Source organism: Camelina sativa, chromosome 20, assembly GCF_030686135.1.
Source record: "Camelina sativa cultivar CO46 ecotype springtype chromosome 20, ASM3068613v1".
NCBI classification, from domain to species: domain Eukaryota; kingdom Viridiplantae; phylum Streptophyta; class Magnoliopsida; order Brassicales; family Brassicaceae; genus Camelina; species Camelina sativa.
The window spans coordinates 2,470,676-2,493,020 of NC_141899.1; the positions used below are offsets into that span (position 1 = coordinate 2,470,676).

At 35.7% G+C, this 22,345-nt stretch overlaps 3 protein-coding genes and 1 pseudogene across 4 annotated transcripts; all 4 read right to left on the reverse strand.

Annotated features, from left to right (window-relative positions):
- Positions 1-1,450: 1,450 nt before the first annotated feature.
- LOC104768853 (ABC transporter G family member 22) lies at positions 1,451-6,874 on the reverse strand. Its single transcript, XM_010492920.3, has 11 exons — positions 6,617-6,874; positions 6,009-6,431; positions 4,566-4,636; positions 3,920-4,155; positions 3,674-3,829; positions 3,402-3,585; positions 3,003-3,311; positions 2,627-2,914; positions 2,259-2,543; positions 2,059-2,166; positions 1,451-1,983 (listed from the first exon to the last, which is right to left on the reverse strand). The coding sequence occupies exons 2-11, from the start codon at positions 6,412-6,414 to the stop codon at positions 1,768-1,770; spliced, it is 2,259 nt and encodes a 752-aa protein (XP_010491222.2). The 5' UTR covers positions 6,415-6,431; positions 6,617-6,874; the 3' UTR covers positions 1,451-1,767.
- A 4,678-nt stretch (positions 6,875-11,552) lies between these two features.
- On the reverse strand, positions 11,553-13,496 carry LOC104768855 (pentatricopeptide repeat-containing protein At5g06540 pseudogene; annotated as a pseudogene). The gene has a single exon (XR_015593317.1). The product of XR_015593317.1 is annotated as a pentatricopeptide repeat-containing protein At5g06540 pseudogene (transcript).
- Positions 13,497-13,519: 23 nt separating this feature from the next.
- Positions 13,520-15,395, reverse strand: LOC104768854 (arginine-specific demethylase JMJ22-like). The gene is made up of 2 exons (XM_010492922.3): positions 14,014-15,395; positions 13,520-13,912 (listed from the first exon to the last, which is right to left on the reverse strand). Exons 1-2 carry the CDS (start codon positions 15,390-15,392, stop codon positions 13,678-13,680), a joined length of 1,614 nt encoding a protein of 537 aa, XP_010491224.2. The 5' UTR covers positions 15,393-15,395; the 3' UTR covers positions 13,520-13,677.
- Positions 15,396-15,655: 260 nt separating this feature from the next.
- LOC104768856 (myosin-binding protein 7) lies at positions 15,656-18,639 on the reverse strand. Its single transcript, XM_010492924.3, has 4 exons — positions 17,995-18,639; positions 16,316-17,861; positions 16,117-16,163; positions 15,656-15,996 (listed from the first exon to the last, which is right to left on the reverse strand). The coding sequence occupies exons 2-4, from the start codon at positions 17,744-17,746 to the stop codon at positions 15,894-15,896; spliced, it is 1,581 nt and encodes a 526-aa protein (XP_010491226.2). The 5' UTR covers positions 17,747-17,861; positions 17,995-18,639; the 3' UTR covers positions 15,656-15,893.
- Positions 18,640-22,345: the final 3,706 nt, after the last annotated feature.

Genomic DNA, 22,345 nt, shown 5'->3' on the forward strand with positions numbered 1-22,345 from the left:
TTTAAAAGTGTTAAATCATTAATGGAGGTGGACATGATGGGCCGAACCATTTTATGAGGCGTAATCTATGTTAAGCTTCCTTTGTCGGCTATTAATCCAAGTTAACCAGAGAATCAATAGAATATTTACTTCCGGAGATCTTGATAACACAATTGAAAGCATATTCCTTAAACCATCCTCACTTTGATTTACTAAGCCGTACAAAATATACAATTTTAAAATTTACTAAATCATAAAAGTTTTATTTAAAAGATTTTTACTCTCAATATTTTAATACAGTTTTTGTGGACCGTTCTTTCTTAAACTTTTTGCACTATTTCATAACTTTCTCAGCAAAGACATGTCTCTAAACTCTAATTCTCTTAAGTATGAGTGCTTAATTAGATACAAAGTCAAGTTAGACGAAACAAACAAAAAGACTCTAAAGAGAAGATGTCTTCTTTGACTTCTAGAGCAAGTGCTGACTCGTCATGTAGAGGCAGTGGTCGAGGAGGACACATTCTAGCTGGCATAGCTGGTGGTAGAGAAACTTGAAACTGAGCAAACTGAGGTATCAGTGGAGGAGGGTGCACAAGCATACCAGGCTGCATTTGTGTTGAAAGGTGTTGAGGACGCTCAAGATGGAGTTGTGCTTCACCTACAACACGCTCGTGACTAGCTAGAGCATCATATTGGTTAACCTGAGCTTCACCTTGATTCTGAGCACGGTAGTTTGTAAGCTTGAGATGGTAAAAGGCATGATAAGGGTCTGAGCTCCACATAAAGTTGAATCTTGCATCATTTATATTAAGAGCCATGACTTTTCTCTCAATCTCCAACCCGTTCTTGGAAATCAAAAGTGCAGTATCCTCGACAAGTCTTCTGATTTCTAGAGGTGGCTCACTGATTGCCACACTCGGCGGAAATCTATTTGAAAACATTCTACGCGATGCGAAACCATTACGTGGTCCATGTGGTGCAGGTTGCATCATCCCATAATTAGGTTGAGGAACTTGAAGATTAGCTGAAGCGTTAGGACCTAAGCTCCTGAATCTTGCATCACTCACATTATTTGACATGACCCGCCGCCGGAGATCCGCGTGACCTTGATTTGAATTGGACAACATGATTTGAGACAGAAACTAGAAACACCGTAACTCAGCGGGGAGGGAATAGCTCCGCCGCAACTTGGTAACCTAAAGCTTGGGAACCAAGGAAACGAAGAAGAAAACCTAGGGAAAAAAAATCAACTATGAGCCCTAAAGCTACTATTTATAACGAAACTCGTTTGGCGGATTTTTAATGGGCCTTTATCAATTAAGCTTATAATTTCAGAATATTATGTCTTAGCAATGATTTATTCTTTAATTACCGAATATTACGTTTGACATTAATGATTTGATCAAATATACAAGTATACAACAACTCTAGTGAAGAAGACTCACACAAGTAAAGCCGTAGCAACCATCAGTGATTAAGAGTAACTGGATTGATACGTAAGAAGGTCTGATCAAACCATAAGGTTCTTCTGGTTAATAGACATGAACCATTGTTAGATTTGATCTACTAATACAAACTAAAATAGGTCGATAGCTTCTCCAATCACCACCCAATCATATTATCAAACTCATTAACACTTTTTGTAAATTTCGTAACTAAGCAGGAATAATCTTAGGACCAATCTCTTAATCGTTGTCAAAGATTGGTCGTGTCAAGATCATCAGGATCTGACGCACTATTTATGGTCTTAGTGCTTCTTCTATGTTATTTCTTCGTGTGGAAAATGAGTTATGTTGCGATCTTCATCTGCCTTAAAGATAGATAAGCGAGGAGGCGATAACCGAAAACCATGACAATGAGTGCAACTACTTCAGTTAGTCCACTGTCTATTCTCATCCCGTTGATGGATTCAGATAAGTCCTGATATTGAACTTTTAGAAGAAGCTTGTAGGTGTGGTAATTGAAAGATAGATAACGTATCCACGAGATGAAAACCGGCACTTTCTGTGAAAAGAGACAAGGATATCAATAAAACAGAGGAAATCAAGAAACAGAGGAAGTTAAAAACAGAGGACTTGCCTTGACAAAGAATCCTCCTGCGAGCATGAATGTCATGACTGTTACTGAAGCCAAAGTCGTAGCCTTCTTTAAGTCCATTAAAACGGCACCAATAGCAAGTCCGAGTCCCTAACAAAGAGAAAACACAATCAAAATCAGCATTTTGATTATACTCTACTCGTTATTTAGTGTTTTTAATAATTTTTTCGATCTGAATGTACCTGAGCCGCAATGATGCAAAGGAACACTGTGAGCATGCTCAAGAAGAAGGGATATGGGCTGACGCGAAGACCTGTCATGAAATAGACGACGAGAAGGAAGAGAGAAGGTAGAATAAAGTCGAGAGGGAGATCACTTGTGGTTCGAGCTAGGAAATATGCGCTTAGTTTATACATATCCGCTGCTCTCTCCTTATTCAACATCGCTCGCTCTTGCGGAAACGCAAATATTGCTGTGAAAACAGGAAAGAATCCCCAAAAAACAGCTATGAAGAAGAGCAAACCGGCCTGCAAGAAGAACAAGAAGCATAAGAGTTTCATCTTCGTAAAAACCAACCCGAAACCTTAGTTTTCTCAAACCAACAACATACCTGATCTTGTAGGCCTCTTGGAGTCCGCATGTCTGACTGCCACCAGAGAAGCCCTAAAATTACAGCTGTGGAAAGAACTTGTGTAACACGCAACCAGCTGAAGTACTCGTGTCGCCGTTCTTTGAGCCCTCTGCAGAACAGTATGCAATATTGCTCCCACCAGCCAGCTCCCCATTCGCGCTTAAGACGCAAACTTTTGGCCTTAGCTTCTTCGTCTAGTGGCACAGGATCCATTAGTTTCTTCTTCTCCTGTTCTGCAACCCGTGTCTCATATGCCTCCACAAGATACTGCTTACAATTTTTCGACATATATTAGAACTCAGTACGGTTTCAGGTAATCTTAATATGCTAGAAATGTTGTTGTTTCTATAATAACCTCATGAACAGCAGCAGGAGAAGGCTTGCCAGTTTGTGTTTCTCTGCCTGAATTACCAACTTGAACTCTATCATCTAGCTCAGACGGCACAGAGATATCATTGATGTTACCGTTGGCTAGATCGAGCAAAAACTCTGCAGGGTTCATGGCGATAAGAGGAGAGCATCCAATGGAAGAGAAGTACTCCAAAGCTTCTGATGATTTTCCAAAGTAGAGAAGACTTCCTCTTCCTAGTAGAATCAACTTGTCAAATCTATGGAAGAGCCTACTCGAGGGCTGATGTATCGTTGTTATCACTGTTTTCCCCGCCTGTTCCCAACACATTTTCCTCAAGATATTCAGAACAAAATCAAAGCAAATAATACAAATCGTCTGAAGTAACAAAGATAGCAAACAAACATCGGAGATGTCGTGGAGCATCTGAATGGTTCTAAGAGCAGTAGTGGAATCTAAACCAGAGGTTGGTTCATCGAGAAGTAACAGAGAAGGATTAATGATAATTTCGTTTCCAATAGAAACTCTTTTCCTCTCTCCACCTGATACACCACGCACGAATGCTCCTCCAATCATAGTGTCTTGGCACCTACAACCATGCAAGTTATTAAAATAAAGACCGCGTTTAATTTGTTGTTATGTTGTTATGTTGTAACCTAATTAAAGATTCAACATACCTCTCCAAACCCAACTCGTGGATAACATCTAAAGCTCGTTGCTCTTTCTGCTCTCTCGTTAGAGTCTTGGATAACCGCAAACGAGCAGCGTAGGTTAGCGTTTCTTTCACGGTAAGATGAGGAAACAGAACATCATCTTGAGTCACAAACCCAATCCTACCAACCAAACCAAGAACCAATTGTTAAGTACTCTCCATGTGTACTCTTACAACGGAGTGTGAGAGTTTTAGGGCAAAAAGATAATACCTGCTTTTCAAGAATTTAGAGTAAGGCTTGTCGTTGTAAGTAACAGAGCCTCCCGTAGCGGATTGAGAGATTCGACCAGCGAGTAAGCTAAGAAGAGTTGTTTTGCCACTCCCTGAAGGTCCCATGAGAGCAAGAACTTCACCAGGATTCACACTCCCAGTTATCCCAGTTAATATCTCTTTCTCCACAGATGAAGTCATTTTCTTTATTACCACTTTGTACGTAACTTCCTTGAACTACATCAATTTCACACCAAAAAAAAAGAAAAAGAACAACACTAAGTCTTGAGATTACCTCACACGTTAAATGAAAACTAGCTATTTTGAAAAATCTTATTAAACATTTTCACTTCTTCCCCCCTTTGTCTAATCTTAAAACTATGGATATGTGAAGTCTTGTACACAAATTTCATGTAAGACAAATGTGAAAGTAGATACAGAGAATGAAAGACAAATGTGTGCTATTCTTTTGATCTCGTCTCAGTGCCTGTGCAAACAGAGAAGATCAGTACCAAAAGAGATCAATCCCATACGCAAAAACCACTAACTACTTCAATCCAAATTTCTAACATCTCTCTTTGTAACAACCCCATTTGTTTTTCTTTTTCTCTTTTCTTCCTCTGCTTTGGATATACAAGTATATTTACCTTAAGAAAGATGGGTAATGTTGGTTCTGCTTGAAACTTAGGCTTCTTCTTTCCCGCTTCAATATCTTCCGCTGAAACAGTTAAGTTATACCGTTGATTCATCGTTGCTCAGTAAATTATATTAAAAAAAAAAAGAGCCAGTGACTCAAAAGAAGGTGAACGAATGTTAACACCAAAGCACTATATGGTAAGTGAGCTTATAATATACGATGTGTAAACTATATGTTGGCCAATCTTTGTCAGCCTACTAAACGTCTTTTACGTACACGTAAGATTTGGACTTTGGAGGTACATCATTTGCAGATTATACAACAGACCAATCGCTAATAACTCCAAAATCAGGACCCACAATTTTGACTAATTAGTAAGAGATACATTGACTTGTTCTCACCAATTTTTAACCTACTTAATGAGTCCAAAGCTGTTAAGTTGGTGAATCAATCACTACGTGACGTTTACATATCACTAGTTTCTGTTTTGTTCCTTTTTTCGCTAAGGACGTCTTAATTTATTTAGTTATGTAAGTTTCTACCTATATAAGTATATTAGTATGTACTTAATACAAACAATTGTATCATCAAGTGAGAGAATAATGCAGATTAGTGTACAAACTATGATTGACTGATGGTTATCAAAACAAATAGTACAACTTTGATTTTTATGACAATCACTAATGGTGACAAATTGACTTTTATTAAAACAAATGCTCAGATTGACAAAATATCAACATAAATATGTATAAGAAAACAAACAAAAGTACAATATTAACTTTAAACATCCGTTTTGTAAGTGGCCGTAGGCATGATGCATCTTTAACAAAAAACAATTAGTACTATTTCTTTAAAAACAATATCGGGCATTTGGAAGCACTTAATTTATCTATAGTTTTTTTGAATATGGGGCCAACATCATAAGATTCAAAGAATAGTTTTGCACTCTCGAGTTTATGTCATGTGTGGTATATATATATAGAATTAAAAGTAAGTTAAACAAATACTAGTATCACTTTAAACCACTGGGATTGACCAAATAAAATATTTAATACAATCAAAGATATTAATGCTTTTCTCATTACATATTAAAAGTTTGCCTATATAAATATAAATATTATATTAATTGCAGCACCACTGAATTTGCAATTGAAAAGAAAAAGAAAAGTGAAAAGAAAATTAAGTGGTGGGAGTTTCTTTTTGCACGAGAAAGATAACACGTGGAGTAAATTAGAAGGCTCAATTGCTTTGTTTGTTTTGTATCTCTCTGTTAAATAATTTATCCCAACTCTCTCATGCAAAAAAGGCAAAGCGACGCACACCAATCATGTATCCGTTGTTATCATATCATTTAATTTTTTGCACGTCTTAATGACCATACTACCCTCTAAGTATGGGAACATCGTAACTTAAAATGACGAAAGTATCCTTAGGATGAGTTCACACGACTTACGTATCATCTCGTCGTCGCTGAACGGTTTCGAGTCGGAGATTTCCTCCGGCGGCATAGCGAACCCGGTGAACGAAAACGAAAGCCCCAGGGATGCGCTAGAAGCACGGCTCAGAGCCGCACCGCTGCTCACTTCCTCTAGCTCGAGCTTTAGCTGAGCGCTCCTAGACTTCCTTATGTGTGTTCCGGCTCCGCCACTCCTCCCTGGAGACGCCCCCATCATCAGCCTCCTGCTTGATTTCCTCGATAACGTCCCTCCTCCTCCAACGGCTGCTGGAGCCGTTGCAGGGATACCGTTAGCGTCCATGGAGCCGTGAGGTGATTTGATGGCTGCGGCCACCGACTCATATAGCTGTTCCGATCGTGTTCGTGCTAAACCGGTGGCCAACGGTGGCTTTTCCATTGACATTTTGGCGTTTCCTAGAACTGCCGACGACAAACCATAAATCATAATCCATATTAACAAATTTATTTACGTTCAATATCATATATTTGAATGGAACATATATAAAACAAAATGAACATTTGATACCAATTACAGGAATAGATAAGAGATATAAATAGATACAAGAAAACAGGAATGACTATAAGAAGATGGATAGAATCGATACCTTTGGGGAACTAAAAGATAAAAAGTGTGTTCCACTGTTTGAAAGAGGTTTGTTTTTATGGTAGAGACGATGTTAAAGCTTGAAACTTGTGACACCCTTTCTAAGCTGCTTCTTCAACCTTCTTTATATAGTCGCATTTATGAGTGGCTCAACTCCAATTACGATAATACCCTAATGTTCAACTTTTCATATTGTAATTTTTTTTGTTTTCTTGAATCGTCAAGTGGTTTTTTCTAGTCCGTGTACATCTCTTGTTATGAGGACTAGGATAACGGATTACGATACCATTTAGTTGATGTTAATTAGCAGTTTTTTTCCAAAGTATTAATAAAACATCTTATTGATGTTAATTAGCAGTTTTTTTATAAAAGTATTAATAAAAACATCTTAATGACGTTAATAGTAACATCCTTCTGTTTCGTAAGAAACATTATTTAAATATATTGCATAACATTTTTTAACAAAATTTATACAATGTCCTTTATAAATACACAAAAAAAAAACTTTTTTCCTAATAAATAAAGTAAAATAATATAAATAAATTAAAGGATTAGTCTTTAAAATTGTACTGAAAGTAAAAAACGATATTATGTGGAACAAAAATAAAATCTTAAAATAGTATTTTTTTTTTGTAAAACTGAAAGAATTTTTAAAATTGAGATACAATGATACCAAACTTATTATTTATAAGCATTAAAACGATTTGCAGTTAACTCTAATTAAATATTGACATTATTTATATTTTCGTTAAATATTGATTTGAGCTAGCTAGGTTTGCATTGAGAGTAAAACCAATTACAATTTCTCAAAGTTTTGTACCGAATGAGCGATGGATTACTGGTTAGCACTTCAAGTTACGTTGGTGGACATTATACCTCGAGTTCAATATTTTTGGGATAAACGGTTTTTTTCTCTGTTTTAGTATCATCAACCGTTTAGACTCGGATCTCCAAAAATGTACGGAATTCGGTCTTAAATTTGGAAATCAATTTAAAAACAGCTTGAATTTGTCTAACAAAACATCATGACTAAAAACAAAGCGACATGATTAAATCTGGCTTCAATATTCCTAATGACTAAAACCATGCACAGTTTCTAACGTCTATTATAAAGATTACACTATGATCATCATGCGTATATACGTTTTGTGTGTTTTACATTTCAAAATATTAAGATAAATTCATCATATTCGTAGCGCTGAGCCGCTGAGTATAATCACTTGACGAGTAATAGCGATAGTTTGCGGACACGATGTTTCCAGCTAAGTATGAAGCTTCCTAACATCCTGACCGTACACGTGGTGGGGACATACGAATATCATAATATATATTACATGTTTTCTCGTAAGTTGAATATTTAAGCAGTTGTAGTAATCAATTATTGTCTCGGTTCCTCTTTTGGAACGACATAATTCGTGATTAGAAATGTACCAATTAACATGGAATCATTTTCAGATTATCTCGATTATGTGACATTTATGCATTGGTTTCTTTCATAATTTCACCTGTAATAAAGATACGGAAATCATCTGACTTTTCATTGCATGAAATTGAAACATAACACAATAATTTAAAAGTAAATAATGAAAATATTGTTGGCGAACGGAACCAATTCCTCTTTAGATGTAATAATGAGAGCATGTCAAACCCAACTCTGCCACTACTAGGGGATTTGCTATATTATAAAGAATATTTAATCAATATCTACAGAAATATTTAACTTAAAAAGGAAAGGTTGAATTTGTTTGAAAATTTTCCGGTACTTAATAAAAATGGTAGTTCATGTATCGTTTTTTTTTTCTTCCTATAATTATGTTGAAAACAAAATGCTATATGCTATTTAATTTCTAATTTCAAAGTAAATGAGACATGCATGTCCAAATTCCTCTATACAAAATCATCATTGCATAAATCAACCGTAGACGTGTCCGGCCAATTACAAATATACAATCTATTATGTAGAGATATATATACGTACGTATTTATCCATATTATAATTGTGTTGACATTGGAGAAATTAAAGAGTATCAACAATAGTGATTTTTTATTTTTTTTCCCCCACTACAAAACTTTTAGCATTAAATTTTCTTAACCTTATTAGCTTATCAGATTAGCCCTCATGAAAGACAGCAAAAGAAGATAAAATAAAAAGGACATTAATGTTTTATATACGTTAATATTGTGTGTTTGGAAACTGTAGGAAACTATTGTGAGGCTTTAGTTGAATCTCATGTTACCTACGAGACAGGGAACTTCCTAAAAAGCTGGTTTTGGATGCTTTCTTCCTGCCAAATATGTTTTGTACTCGAAAGCTTTTATTTTATTTTTCTTTTTTTGGTTAGTTTTGAGATTTATTTAGCTTTCGTTACGGATTTTCTTGTACTTATTATCATCACATCTTCGTAATTATTACGTATATGTTTTGACAATATGGGTTAATCTGACCTCACATTCTTTTCATGCAATCTCAACCGTGTTAACATATTACATAATCGATGCGTAATAATTAATTAATACGATAGCGAAGCACATAGAGTGGCCTCTACAGATAGCTTCCGTCAATTAAATTTGACGCCACACGAAAAGATTTACTAGGAACTTAGATATAGGTACTAGATCCAATGGATTGTCCTTGTATCTAGTTTTGCTCCTTTCGTCATAATAATGTGAAAGCTAATTTTGGAATTTGTATTTATCCCGATCGACAAGAATCAACCGTTAGAGATCTTACAATTTCTGAATCCATGACAAAGAAGGGGGGGGGGGGGGAGGAAACTAAACCTCCACTATTTGATTGCTATAAGCCTTTCTTTTTAGGAATTATGTAGTAAAATGAAATGAGGAGCCCAAAAAGTATGTATTTGTAGTGATTTGTTTTTGTCAAAACCTTTTAGTGATTAGTTTAAATATTGGTGTGTATTAATTGGTTTTTAAAATATGGGATGGTTCGAACCCATGATTGTTTCTGAAGAAGTATTTTCTTTAAAATGGACTTTAAATTGACTTACGCCTACCAAATGTACTATAAAAAATAAATTCTCTGTGAGGTCAACACTACAATTGAATGTATAAATTGGTACGTAATGTGTAAGTGTTTGTACTGCCTCAATGTGTAGTCACGTACAGTGGTGCAAGAAAGCTACGGACAGGTTGTGAATTTGTCAAGGATCGATGTCTTAAATCACAAAGCCAATAAATGAAGCAGGCCCAACATTTTGTTTTCTTCTACGTTCTGAAGTGATGAACGGCTTCTATTGATACCTACGTTTTGTTCCTTTGTCATTGGATCCTATATGGCCTAAACGTCGTTCATTGTTTGTTTGCGTTTACATGCTATTATAGAGTGTTGGTTCTTTTTTTAAAACGTAAATATTAAACACAAACATAAGAAATTTCTATTTGCGTTTACATTCGCGAAAGTATTTCTAGCTAACTTGAATATAAGGATTGATAAACACAAAGACAAGAACAAAAAACGTTAATATCGTTGGTGTTTTTTTTTAGATGTTAATTAGCCAACTCGAATATAAGGATTATGAAGGTTCAAGCTGATCTTCCTTGACATTAGCTATAGAACGACACCATATACGTAAATGATCTAATGAAAATACATTCAATCAAAATATTTTGGTGTAATCACTTTTTAAATTTATTTTGTATGTATGGAAATCCACGTGCAGTTTTAACCCAAAAATAATACTAAACATTATTATTACACACGAATATTTTAATTAACAGTTTTGAGGATACATGTCTAGGTAGGGACAAACACCACAATCCACAAAGATACACCCACCACGTGGCAAGACAAGTGCGAAGATGAGTCAAGAGACTGTCCAAAGAGCAAAGAGCCCTTTCCTTCCCCACACAGTCTGGTCGGTATAGTTGAAACGTTAGTTGTCGACTTGGCGCGCCACCTCCTTAATTTTTTTTTACCCTAATTGTTTGTTGTTTATAATAATTAAAACACATAGACATAAAACTTTTGGTAAGCAACTAAGCATACATTTTAATTGTTCGAAGCTTTTACTTTTGCTGCAATTATTTTACATTTGTGCCATTATTACAAACTAAATTCAGATGTTATGAATATACTTAATTCGAACTCGTTAAACAATTCAATGGAAGTGTTGTTAGTGGGAAAGTTTGGTTTAGATATTTTCCGCATTCACCGATATCAAATAACAATTTGCTTTCATACAATAATTAATTACGTTTGGAAAAATTTCAATCGGGTTCGTCGTAATCTTGTTGTGAAAAAAAAAAAGAAGAAGTCGTGTGTCTAATGTCTCAGCTTGGCATTTGGTGATGGGACCAACAGAAAAGAGTCTCGGAGTCACGTGGCTTCTTCTCCTCAAGGACGGCACCGCCCCTCTTCTCGTTCTTATTAGAGTTTATTTGCTACAAGCCTAAATTTGTTACATCTAATATATTTTAGAGTAGTATGCTTTATTTTTTATTTTTAATAATAAAGTAGTATGCCATATTATATTTAAATGTACATGATACGATTTACGTTTAACGTCCTTTACTCCTTCAACTTACTAGTAGGTTTTTATTGGTAAAATATTAATATCACATGATGTAAAATATTAAAAGAAAAACGAAAAAAAATCCTATTTTAGGGTGTATTGGTCTTATTCGGATGGGACTGGCGACGATTTTGGGACCATTAATAACTTCAAATTTTAGAGTCTGATTTATAAACCTTTTTTTTTTTTTTAAACATATCAGTTAACATAGTACTTGTGTTTAGGACATGATCTCTAAAGACTTAAGTCTACTACACTAAAGGGTTTTAAATCACAAATCACAGGTACCCAATTGCTATAATCATTGAAAATAATTATGTTATGTGATTTGGGTCTCAGATTTCGAAATCAGATCCAAATTTTGGCTCCAACCTTATTAACACCTTTGCATAAAATAAAACAACATTTGTCATCAAATAAAAAATATTTAAGCTAAAAACACAAATCCTCTACAAAAAAATAGTAAAACAAAGACTGTCACCAATAGTCTTTGCAGGAACATAATCCATTTCTAAAATGATGAAATCTGTTGCGGTCTCTTACAATGAACTCTCTACCATAAACCCCAGAGATAAGCTTTGTTACTGTATGACAATCCTCACATACCCTTAAGTTCTTCACTATCCTAATAGTTGTACCAGGCTTAGTCTTCATCATACCATACGCAATTGCAAGTTTCTCGCTGTGCATATGAATGGCACTCTCCTTCTCCTCTTCGTCTACATCAAAAAACGAATCATCTGTGTTGCCTTTATACCCTATCAATCTTATCTTCCCCAAGATCTCTTCCCACTTCCGTTTTATCTTACTCATTTCAGGATGCTTCTGATCATCTCCCATGGAGAACTTGTTTATTCTCCCATCAATCTCAATCAAGCTCCACCCCGGTGGTTTCTTAACAAGCTTTTCCTTCATCATGTCTCTCAAGCTCTCGATTCTCTCCCATTGTCCTGCACACGCGTATATATTTGAAAGCAAAACATAGTAACCGCTATGATCTGGCTTCACCTCTATCAACATGTTTCCAACTCTCTCTGCAACCTCAGTGTTCTTATATATCTTACATGCTCCAAGCAATGCTCCCAGTATAGGGGCATTAGCCTTCACCGGCATTTCAAGGATAAAGTTCTCAGCTTCGGCTAGCTTTCCAGCACGGCCAAGCATATCAACAATGCAACCATAATGCTCAAGTCTAGGCTCAATCCCATAAACCATTTTCATGTCCTCATATATTTCTAAACCTTTTTCAACTAACCCACCATGGCTGCAAGCTGAAAGAACAGCTGTGAAAGTAACATCCCTTGGGATGAATCCTAATCTAACCATTTGTGAAAAGTAATGAATTGCCTTGTGAGCATGTCCATGCACCGCAAGACCTTTGATTATAGAACTCCAGCTCAAGCTATCCTTCTCAGACAATTCATCAAACACACAAATTGCTTTCTCTATATCCCCACACCTCCAATACATATCCACAAGAGCTGTCCCAAGAATAAGATTTACATTCATATGATGTTTAACAACATACTCATGTGCTCTTACTCCACGCTCAAACGCACCTAAATGAGCACAAGAAGAAACCACACTCACCATAACCGTCTCATTCGCAACAAGTCCTTCCCTTTTCATCATTTCGAACAAGTCAATGGCTTTCTCAAAACAATTGTTCTTCGCATACCCATTGATCATGATACTCCAAGAAAATAAATTTCTGTGAGGCATTTCATCGAACATCTCTCGTGCATCTTCAACCATCCCGCATTTGCAGTATCCTGCCACCATAGAAGTCCACGAAACCACATCTCTAAACCGCATTTGCCCAAAGATTCTACCAGCAGCAGCGATCAAACCAGAATTAGCGTACATATGAACAAGAGAGTTCTCTACATAAACATCATTCTGAAATCCAAATCTAACAATCTGTGAATGCGTTTGTTCTCCTATCGTCACGCACTCCATCTCAGTAGACGCCTTAATCAGAAACGGAAACGTGATGTTATCTGGGGAAATCCGAGAATTCAACATCTGGGTATAAAATCCAAAAGCTCTGTTAGGCTCTGCGCTAGTGGAGAAGCAGCGGATGAGAAGGTTGAAGACGAATAGATTAGGGTATTGAATCTGAGAGAAGATTCCGTATGCATATCCCGAGACGTTTGTGGGTTTGTTGAAGATGATGGAGTCGTCGACGCAGAGAGCGAGGAGACGACTGGCGACAAAGACGTCGGAGATGAAATGGGTTCGTATGAGAAAGCCATGGATGATCTTGAGGTCGAAGAAGGAAGAACAAGATTGGAGTAAGGCAAGCTTCGGGTGTTTGAAACGAAGTGTGTTGAGCACTATGTTACTCATTCTCTGAAGAAGAGAACAAAAAAAACCCAAAGTTTGCAACTTTATAAGAAACTAACACATAACGGTCCATTTCCTCTGTTTTTGACTTTGTGTAACATAGAAGCAAAAACAAATAATTTTAAGTCTAATGTAAGTGTAAGATCGTACAAAATTGAAATATGAAGATGATGTAATTTGTTTTTTAGAAAGAGAATTTGAAAGTATCAGCTTTGGCAGAGTCCCAGAAAGAAACTCTTTGTTCTTCGACTCTTTTAGCTTCTTCTGCTTTCTTCTCTAACTCTTGAATAGTCCCGGGGTAAGCTCCTTCAATGGCCTTCTTGAATTTGTCATGCAAATTCTCTCTGTCATTTGTTCCGGAGACAAGCTCTTTAGCATTCGGTTTCTTTAGAAACTCCAACACATTCAACAAATTCCTCCTGCACAAGTAAGGTTTCTCTGATTAGATCAAAACTCAATACACATGTACTAACATGTCACCATATATATCTCAAGAGCCAGTAGGAAAGAAATCATTTACCTGCTAACATAATTCTGAGTAATGGCAATTGATTCCTCAAGGTTAATAACGAGATGCCACCATCCATTAGGTACAAACATGACCTCCCCAGCTTTGCATATACACTCAATAGGTTTCTTTTCCCAATCCTTAGTATCATCATAAAAGTTCATAAACCACTCTATAATAGAAACAGGACAAGCCACTTCAGCTCCATCAGGACTTGGATGCACACCCGGAGGAACCACATCCGGTGGGAACAAAACCCATTTTTTCGAACCTGTAACCACCGCATTCCAAGCTGATGTTGAGTTAGGATCAATGTGGAAAGAAGATCCTGATCCAGCTGGTCCAATAATGATCCATCTATAATCAGGTCGCTCGTTTCCCAAAACACCAAACAAGTCCTCTTTAAAATAAACAGGAACATCATACTCCGAATCCAAAACCGGAACTTTCTCAGCAAACTTGGGATCAAACAAGTACAAGGGCCTCTCTTCTCTAGCTCCATCGGAATACCTAAAATACTTCTCCAGCTTCATTTCAACTGGACCAACAGCGAACTCAACATCACCAACCACTTGAGTCAGATAATCTCTTGACCATTTCTCAATAGCAGGCCAATGATCCAAACACCCTTCTAACAAAACAGGCTTATTCGGCTCCTCAAACTTGGTAATGAAATCTTCAACAGAGATGCCTCTCACTCGAGTGATGTTGTCTCTTCTAAGCCATTTCGGTTTCATTTCGAGATTAGCACACAACCAGCTCTGAAACATATAATCAGAATAGAAATCTATAATCTTCAAATTCGATTCATCATCTCCAGACAACTTGAATTTAGGATGGTGAGCAGCTACATAGGTAGCTTTCCAAGACCCATTAAACAAAAACTCTCCTTTCAACTCTTCTAAGACAAGATTCCTCCAGAGAGGCTCGTGATTGGCAAAAATATATAAAGATTTGGTTACAGTAGCCAAAAGACCTAAATGAGTGGCGTCAAGAAGACCTAGGATATCCAAAACGAGCTCATCAGTGAGTATCTGGAGATTACCTAACCCAGTGTTTCGCACATTGACCGAACCAGGATTGAAATAGAGGTTTCCGAGTGGTTGAACACCATGCTCTTGCGAAGGAGCTGCGATTTTGAGCTTGAACCCTGTTTCATCTTCATCTTCTTCAATTCCCTGATTGAACGCCCTCTCTGGGCACAGAGACTCAGGTTCACGGTGAGTAAGCTTTCGCTTTTTGGATTTGGATTTGGATTTACGACGCTTCGATGTTAGCAACAGATTCTTGTACTTTGGCATGTTTGACGGAGCATCAGCTTCAGCAGCGACGGCGAGGGTTTTGGGTTTTAACAACCGCGAGGGTTCATATCTGTTACAGCCCGGTCTCATAACTTAACCAGGAAATGGAATTAAAAAGATCTTGGGTTAAATCGGTTCAACCGTAAAAACTAATTACTGAAATGTATTGGTTTAGTAAGAATTTGATAATCTGACGATCAAAAAAATACCAATTTCCGTTAACCGATAATTGTTCTGTTTTTTGTTTTTTTTTTCATTTATTTTCCGGAGTAATTCAAACAAGAGAATCTGGAAGAATTATACACAAGCTTACAATAAGAGGATGTTGTGCTTTGCGTGTAGTCTCACTGATCTTTTGAGACAAATCATCAAAACCTCATTCAAAGACAATCCAAACCCAAACAACAAATGAAATATGGCAAACACAAAGAGGAAAGAAAGAAAAAAAAATACTGCACATGAGAGAAACCCATTTTTCTCTGCAACCATGAAGATGGACAAAGTAAAGCACAATGCCTCCCAAATACCTACTTTTTCACAATGTAATTCGTATTATGCGGTTCAAACCAAATTTTGAGAATGCAATCGGTTTCACACTTGTGTGCTTGAGAGGCATCTCCATTGCCGTATCCGAGGAGTCTTTTCTAGAAGCATTTGTAACCCCATGTTGTTCCCTTGCATTCCGTTCATGTATCTGCATTTAACACCATTTGGAACACGACCAGGTTAAGTTAATCGTCTATGATACTACAAACTCAAAACTCAGGTTCCATACAAGGCAAGTTTATCAAGATTCGAGACTGTGTTTGCTTACTTGCTTCGGCGAGCCTTCCTTCTCCAGAGAACAAAAGATGTGATCCACTGCACAGGATTAACCACAAGAATCAGTTAAGTACGGTAGTAGACATTCATTTAGAAATACAGCATAAAACTTGGCACAAGGACCATCCTGTCAGACTATCAGTTTAGAAAGAACACAAATCACAGATTTGTGTATAAGAAACAAAATTCACCTTGAAGAGAGATAGGAAACTGAATGCTCCAACAATAGATGTTTTCCGCAGTGGCAATCTCCGTTCTGGGACAACATCCTTTGAGAGATGTTGAGCAATTTCTTTCAAAAGAACCATTTGAGCTTTCTCAGTCCTCATCGACATAATCGCTTGTTTCATTGATTCCCTGTCAGCCTCTAGTGCTTGAAGCCTCATGTAGAGTTTCACTATATCAGGATCACCAAGATCCGGCTGACTCAATTTTTCTCTCGGAGACATTGCAGCATAACCATCAACTGTCTCATTCTTAAACTTTTGCTCAGCAGCACCACTCTGAGATACGCCGTGATGCACAGAGTCAATGGTATAAACTCTATCATTCATGTCATTATCTCCTATTTCTAATGAGTCAACCTTACCCTTTGCATAGGAATTACCCTCTGCATACGAGGCATCTTCCACTTTCCTGAAGCTCCCACTGTTGGACCTTGGTGACTCAGTGGGAAAATCAGGTCTATTTTCCCTGTTTGTTCCCAATAGTGAACTTGAGCTACCAGTGGACACCCTCCTGAAATGTCTCTGACGCCTAGGACTCTGACCAATCATCAACTTCTCCGCATAATTTCTCCCACCAGATACATCACCATTAGACTGAGTAAAGCTAGGGTTTCTCTCCATCTGACTGATTCTTTTTTCCAAAGTCTTCAAATGTTCTACGCCATGAGGTGAATCATTCAGTGGGTACTTTTCAACATCGTCAACATCAATATCAGCTTCCAAGGGACCTGGATTCTCATTCACATTGCACTTTATAGGAGGGTAGTCATACGTAGGGAGATCATATTGGTAATCACTTTCAATCATGCTCGGGTTACGACTAAGCATGCCCTTCTCCGCATCAAGCTCAGCTTCAGTGTCAGTGAGCCCGAAACTCATCATTCTATGCTTATAAGCCTGAGCTTCACAAGTCATAGCCTGAATAGTCTGCTCCCTCTTATATACCAAATCTTCAAGATCCAAAAGCTCTTGCTGATCATGCTCCATTTTCTCCTCAGCAAAACGCTTAAACTGCCTCAATTCCATTTGAAGCTCAGCCTTATCCCTCTGCAACCTCAATATCATAGACATTGCCTCACTCGCAGCAGTAGATGCAGCATTCCTCTCTTCGTCAAGCTCCTCATACAAATCTTGAATCGATTGCTGCTGGCTGCTAACAGTCTCCCTCAACAGTTCCAATTCATTCTCGATCTGAACTTTAGCATTGGAAGAAGACAAGTCCAGTTCCAGCTCCGGTATGTAAAACGGTTTATCATTCTGGAACTCCTCGTATTTTCGCTTCACAGAACGAAGAAAAGAACCAGGAGAAGCATCGTTTAGAGAGCAACTGCATCCACAATCACAACATCTAACCACATCCCTAGGGGAAGAAGAAGATACAATCGCCAAATCCATAACTTTTTGCGACAGTATCCAAATCACAATCCAAAGCTAGGGCACATATACATTAGTAACAACCTTTCTCTGTAGTCCAAATCTGTGAACACGACAACGAGCGCCAATATAGCTTCTGTAAAAAAGTCAATTTCAATCTAAAAACGATCAAATACTATACAAAAAGGAAGCTTCTTTCATGGGCAGAGTAGGAACAAAAAAAAAGCAAACAGAAGAGAAGAGAAACATTGCAAAATCAAGAGCTTTACCTTATTCGTTGAACCCACCAAGAACAACGAAGATTAAAGCTAAAAGGTCGGAGCTTTCAGAGGAAACAGAGCAATTGGGGTAGCTAAAGATATTGTAACCTTGTCCTTCTATGATTGAATCTCTGGGAAATTAACAACAATTATTATTGCTTTTTCTGGTAAAACGAAAAGCAAAAGCAAAAAAGAGAATTTTTTTTTTTTGGGAATCAGAGGGAAACAAAGAAACAAATCGTGGAAACGAAACGAAAGAGATAGAGAGAGAGAGAGAGAATTGGTCGTCTTCTTCGTTTGTTTCCCTCTGGTTTATTTCGAAACCCTAAAAAGCTTTCTGTTTTTTGTAATCTTTTCAATTTGAAAAGCCTTTGTTTTTTTTTTCTTTCAATGGAGTCTCTTGTCTCGTCTCGTGCCCACAACAACGACGACGACGGCTCAAGGGTTATTTTTGGTAAAAACGAGTTTACTAGAGAAGGTACAATATTAACGGTGACGATGTGTTTATTTAGGATGAAACTGACGGCTGAGATCTTGGTTAGATGAGGTGTCTTTTCTTTACCGGCGGAGAGTACAGGTCAGCTAATCTGGATGCCTCATCTATGAACCAATTACTATATTTGTAATTTCATATAACGAATTTGTAATTATCACATCGTTTCGATTAGTGTGATGATCTATCTTTTATAATCAGATAGAGTTGTACATGTAACATGTGTGTTTGTTCTTTTCCTTGAATAATTATCCCAAAAAAAAAAAATATGTACTTATTTTTTTTTTCTTTATGTATAACAAACATATTGAGATTCGTAACTATACAATACCAAAACTGTAATATATTATTATCATAAAGTTCATAAAACATATTGAAAAGTATCTAACCTATTTTATGTTTTGGACATTAGATAGTACTCTCTTGAAACTTTATGAATCTATTTTGAGAAGATCTATATATTAGAGAGTTCTTTTTGACCTAGATGAGTTATTTCTTGAAGGTACGTATGTGTGGTATAGCAAACTTGATCTATATTAGAAATCATGATGAGTCCATGAAGCGTTAATGGTTCATTCAATCCCAAAAATTTCTACCTATTTTAAAGAAATCTTTTTGATATTAAGTACTCTCAATATTTGAATATTTTAATTTGAACGTAGCAGTATAATTCTGACCTGTAGATATATATAAACATATATTTTGATGGTTTTAAATTAAAAATTAAGGTGATTCGTGAACAAAAAAGTTAATAAATCACATTGTAAACGATACATTTGTATTTTTATTGGAACATTTTGTTTGGGAAGACTAATTCAATGGTTTATCTATTTATTGGAAGTTTCTTATAGGTGAAACTTTTCTTTTATTATTGTGGAATTAGTGCGCGTGTCCTTGGTTAAGAGAATTTCATGAGATTAAGCAAAACAATAAGCAGATGGAACACCATTTGAACCTAGTTTGTAAAAAGGTTGAATTCATAATTTGCCTCAAATTCCATATGTACGATATAACAAAAGATTAATTAGCCACGTATAAAACAATGTAATACATATTTACTGGAGGTCCAATAATGATTAGCTGCCCACCTTCGGAATGTTTTGGTCTGCACCCCTAATTGCTTTTCCTTTTTCCCCTTTTTTAAGGGCTGATCAGGGACTGGCTCTCTGCCTTCATAAACAGACCTGGTTAGACGTGCACATGCAGCTTGCCATTCTAATTTGAAAATTAGACAAAAGATGGTGTTTTCCCCATTATGGTCGTGCCTATCATCATTTCGATTAGTGTACCTTCATATTGAGATCTTTGTTATTATTATCATAAACATATTGAAAGCTTTGTTATGAGTACGAGAGTATCTAACCTATTTTATGTTTTGGACATTAGATAGTACTTCTTGGAAATTTATGAATCTATTTTGTACTCAAAATGGAAGAAAATAGAGATCTATTAGAGAGAGTTGCTTTTTTTTTTTTGACCGAGATGATTTATTTCTTGCTTTCAATATCATCAATTTAGTCCCGAAATTTTCTAACAATTTAGAGAAATATTTGAGTCTAGCTATTTTAAAGAAATCTTTTTGATATCAACTTATCAAGTCTTAATATTTGAAATATTTTAATTTGAATGTAGCAGTACGATTCTGACCTGTAAATATATATATATATATATATATATATATATATATATCTTGATCGATGGTTTTAAATCAATTAAAGTGATTGGTGAACAGAAAAATAATAAATCACATTGTAAACGATCCATTATATATATTGGAATATTTTGTTTGGGAAGACTAATTCTATGGTTTATTTATTGGAATAAGAAACTTAATTTATTATTGTGGAATTATTGCGCGAGTGGAAGTAATGGGGCGTCGACATTGAAGCTTACCAGGTCAACATAGCCTAACATCATGAAAATAATTTTTTAATTTGGATATAAACATGAGTAACAGCAAGTCCCTTCTTTGTTTGATAAAACTAAAACAATACATATATGGATACAACAATGTTGCGATAAGAGCTAGTACTGGCCTTACAAACTAGATTAGTATAGTGGAAGAGATTCCGTTTAAATGGATAACAAGTTTCATGTAATTAGAATATTGGGGAATACCGAAGACTACTTACTTGATATATACTAGGAGAGTTACCCGCACGCTTGTGCGGGCAAGAACTGAATAGAAAAGAAAAACTAATTTAATTCTTCATAATGTTGAATCAAAATTTTATTATATTTTAAAAACCTGTTTAATTTTTTTTAATTTTTATAGTAGTTCGTATGTTCAAATATATATATTTTTTTAAAAGTTTCATATTAAATATTATTATTTTCACTTTTTAAAATAATAAAATGAATAGTTAATAAAATGTTTATAGTATTACTCTACATATGCAAAATATAAATTGAAATTTTAAAGTCTATTTTTAAAGTTTAATTGAAATTTTAAAGGCTATTTTCAAAGTTTAAGTCCAAATTGACCGTAACAAAATTTTAAATGAGCCAAATACAATTGTTACAGTTAATTTTAATTACCTTGATATAATAATTTGGGATAATATAATATGTAATTTCGTTTAGACTATTAAAATAATATTTTAAGCAACCCATAAATGTACTTCTATTTAGACCATTGTATTTGGTACTATAAACATTCAAAATTATACTAAAGTTTACATATACAAAAAGTTAATTAAGCCACTGTATCTTTATTTCTGAGTCCATTCTTTATGACTGAGTCCCTGGGCTCTCACTTTGATGCTCCATCACATGGTTTATGTAATAACGTCCAGCAAACTCAGACTTGTAAATATATAAAGTGTATGAAACAAAATTATTTTAACATCATACATAATCATATATAAAGTGTATAAAGTTATTTTTACATAATCAAATCTTACATAGCCTGGTGATTCTCCAGTCCTTCGAACTGTGGTTTTATAAACATTTGCAGTTTAAAATTAATATATTGGTTACCTTATGATGATTATATCAGAACTATTTTATGTTACACACCTTCATATTCTCCGAGTTTCACAAACCGCATTACACAAAAAAAAGATTTGGATTTGTATATGAGATGGCACCCGTTTGATTGCCATTTAGACATGAATTCAGAAGTGTAGTTGTTTTTGACACGACATTTCACAGTTTCATTCCTACATGTTTATCAAATTAATAAAAAATCTTAATAGAGACAACTTTAAAACGTAACTGTCCTAAAGGTAGAGTAAATGTCTTTTACCTGCCATTCAACAACGTGAGAACATCATTACTATTATTGGCACTCTCAGGTCTTCTTTTATCTTCCACATCTACTATACACTCACAGACAACTAATTTGGGGAAAAAACAGAATTTAGCTTTCCAAAGTGTTGCAAATCTATATTTGGTAAAAGTTTAATTCATACTTTTCAAAGGGAGGGACCAATACGCAAAGTTACAACAAATCCTATAAATATTCTAGATTCCCGAACACAAAGTTACAATTAACTATACTCACATATTGTACCATATCAATATTAAATTAATTAACAAAACACTTACCGAAAGAGATGGGATGATTTATTTTTCCATGATATATATCATCCAAATACTCGAATCAAAAGTAATTCTTTGGACTCAATTGTTGGACCAGCGTCATAGTGGTATCGTCCGTGAATTTAATTTGATAAGGATGATGAGTATTCCTCTCATTCATGGTTGGATTGATTACTTTAAAATTTCTAATATCATACCATTCAACATCGTCGATATATTTCTGGAGTTTAGCGAGTGTATTTGGTAAAAAAGTAGTTTTGATTGTGTTACTCTTCACAGTTTAATAACAATTGTGTAGGAAGTCGTATATATAAGAATTGTTAA